Source organism: Sinocyclocheilus grahami, unplaced genomic scaffold, assembly GCF_001515645.1.
Source record: "Sinocyclocheilus grahami isolate Dianchi unplaced genomic scaffold, SAMN03320097.WGS_v1.1 scaffold2227.1, whole genome shotgun sequence".
Lineage (NCBI taxonomy): Eukaryota > Metazoa > Chordata > Actinopteri > Cypriniformes > Cyprinidae > Sinocyclocheilus > Sinocyclocheilus grahami.
Window position 1 is genome coordinate 79,362 of NW_015507406.1, and position 3,138 is coordinate 82,499.

The following is a 3,138-nucleotide window of genomic DNA, read 5'->3' on the forward strand; positions in this document are numbered from 1 at the left end:
GGACTCTGCTTCGTCCATGGTGAAAGCCGATCCGGCGATCCACAGCGCGAAGTTGAAGTATTTCCTCAGCAACCAGCACGGATCAGCTCCAGGCATGACGAAGCAGATAACGTCCTCTTTGGGAAGGCCTAACAAAGTAGTTTCGCTTTCACAATGAATCACACAGCGCATTCACGACATGACGGCGGTGGCAACAACAATACTACAGCGAGAATAAAAGTTACGCCTTCTTTCTTTGCGTGAACATTTGGGCAGCGTTATGCAAATCTTCCCATATAGTGAGGTAGATATGTGGGGGTGTGTTAGAACGAGCCGTTTTAGGCAGGTGTGGCTGACTCTTAACTTTTATAAAGAATATCTCTTTGGATTTGAGACTTTAGTCTTTGCAACAGATCTTCTTTATGCACTAAGAGCTTGTAACACTCCAAAGAGAAAGGAAAAATTTAAATCGCATCATATGACCCCTTTAAACCCGGATGATTGTAAACACTCTAAGTTTGTCTGCCTTGGGAAAGCTAGCGTGTCTCCGACATAGTGATAACACTCGTTGCCTTCTCTAGTGCAGCTCAACCTGGTCTCGTCCCATTCGTCGGTATTTGTGATATCACAAATCCTGGAAAATATTTGTTGTAGTTCAAACGAGTCGTTTGTTGTAGTTTTTGAAAAGTGATTTCTGTTCAATAAAATATCTCCTTTTGAAGTGGACTTATTTTACTTCAGCCAACTTATTTTACTTCAGAGTGACCGTATCTTTACATGTACACATTTTTGATAAGTTTGTACTTTGTCCACATACAATACAGGCATATATGACATAGTCATTATGGGCCAGACCTAACAAATATATTGGCTGAAATATATTGTTTAGTACACATACTCATTTTCACACAAAGTAAGAATATGTCCATTTTTTGACGTTTTTAACGGCTGGCCATTTTTGGCTGCATTTTTTTATGTAGACATGTCATTTCAGGACATATGCTACGACATCTGCTAAAGATTCATACCAATTCAGTCAGGTCTACTTCGTCAAAGTATAATTATATAGCATACAGTTAGTGTTGGCAGTATGGTTCTGTTCTGGGCAAAACTCCCCATGCCTGTCCATGCAGCCATGCTTGGACAGAGCAGGGAGAGCAGCAAGTCAAACCCCCCTGGGGTACAGAACAGATTCAGTATATGCATAAACAATTACAATTTGCATGAGTTGTAGAAAATACAAAATACATGATAGAACATGCTTGCAATAATGAACTGTATATGAAGAGGAGAGGAGAAAAAAAATCTGATTAGATTACAGGTTCAGTTGGGGTTGGAGGAGGGAGTTGATTTGCTAACAGCGATGCGATAGAAGAGATGCCGGAGAATGGGAATTTAAATGGACCGCTGTGACAAGTGTCAAAGCTGGATTGGTACACGTCAAGAACAGCTGACTATCAGCTGACGCGAGCTTGACTGACGTGGCCCGCCTGAACTAACGCAATGCTTGATTTTTCAACCTTACCAATCATACGATAACAGCATTAAGGAGTTTTTAATTTGAAGCACCATTTGTTGGATTTTGACATGACTCTGAATGTCCTGTGGTCTCTGTAGGTCGGTACATGAATTAAGTGAATATTGCATATTTGCTTTTTTGTCAGCAATTAATTGTGTAAAACATTGACAAATGTTAGGTAGACTTTATCAAATTTCTATTAATGGGTCATAGCGGTTAAAATTAGGTACTCAACACATGGGATAAAATCTACCTAAACAAACTGAGTACAAATTGTCAAGTTTGAGTAGATTCAATAGGTTTGTTTTCACAGTAAATAGAGATAAAATCAATGATATCTGAAATATTCCAATACAGAATTAAGTCACATTATAATGCCATCTGTGTCCACAGGGTTGGGGTGTGTACAGAAGTATGCAGGTACAGTATGACCGACACCATTTTCTTCAATACACTTAAAATAATTTATAATCTGCTTTATAAACATATGAAAATGTTTTGTTGATGAAGTTGATTGATAATGTCTAATCTCTCATCTAGTGGATGTGACTCTGGATCCTGATTCAGCGAATCCATATCTCATCCTGTCTGATGATGGAAAGCAAGTCAGTCATGGAGACTTTAAGCAGGACATCCCAGAAAACCCAAAGAGATTTAATGACATTTGTGTTCTGGCAAAGCAGGGATTCAATTCAGGCAGATTTTACTATGAGGTGCAGGTGAAGGGAAAGACTGGGTGGAGTTTAGGAGTGGCCAGAGAATCCATTAAGAGGAAGGGGGACATTAGTCCGAGCCCTGAGGATGGTCTCTGGTCAATGATATCAATTAATCGGAGTCAGTGTATAGCTTGTGATAATCCAGCAGTTGCTTTCTCTTACACAAAGACACCTGAGAAGGTGGGAGTGTTTGTGGATTATGAGGAGGGTCTGGTCTCTTTTTATGACGTGGGCTCCAGCTCTCATATCTACTCTTTCACTGGTCAGACTTTCACTGAGAAACTCTATCCATACTTTGGCCCAGGCCTTAATGATGCAGGTAAAAACTCAAACCCACTTATAATCTATCCGGTCAGTTGAGTGATTTCCCTGAAATATGAAACATCTGAAAAGACTAACTATGCATGTGCAGTTTTTTTTAAGGAACAGAATATGAAGAGTTTGGTTCCAAAACGCGATAAACGCCATTCCTGCCAAAATCAGTATTGTATCTGGTCGGTATTGAAAAGTCATTTTTTAATTTTGCGCAAAATGCGGTATCCGCTGTGTTATTCGGTCATGTTTTCTCCCTATCTTTCCAAACCGCAACAAACGCCAGTCTCCCACAGAATGCGATACATCCGCTCAATCAAACAAAGCGCACCATTCCACGCATTGTAAACAGTAACTGACAAGCTACGCAATATCGCATTCATAATCGCAGATGAACGCGATATTGCGTAGCTTGTCAGTGAACAACGGCTCGGTGTATGAAATGCCGCTCCATCTGAAAGCACGTGATGGAGATTTACTACTAATCACAGAACCAGCTTTACTGACGAGATGCGCATGACAATCGCATGCAATTTATCGTGCAGCCCTAAAAAAAAATTATAATTTTGACGGCATTGATGAACCTGTGGTGGTTTCTGCGGTGGGGAAGAA

General features: G+C 40.3%; 1 protein-coding gene across 1 annotated transcript in view; it reads left to right on the forward strand.

Moving 5' to 3' along the window:
- Nucleotides 1-2,634, forward strand: part of LOC107574440 (E3 ubiquitin-protein ligase TRIM39-like) — a 20,926-nt gene extending 18,292 nt beyond the window's left edge. The window contains exons 8-9 of the mRNA XM_016260878.1: nucleotides 1,208-1,243; nucleotides 2,039-2,634. Of these exons, the coding sequence (XP_016116364.1) occupies nucleotides 1,208-1,243; nucleotides 2,039-2,574 (572 nt within the window). The 3' untranslated portion in view covers nucleotides 2,575-2,634. The remainder of the gene's footprint in view (nucleotides 1-1,207; nucleotides 1,244-2,038) is intronic.
- The last annotated feature ends 504 nt before the right edge of the window (nucleotides 2,635-3,138 follow it).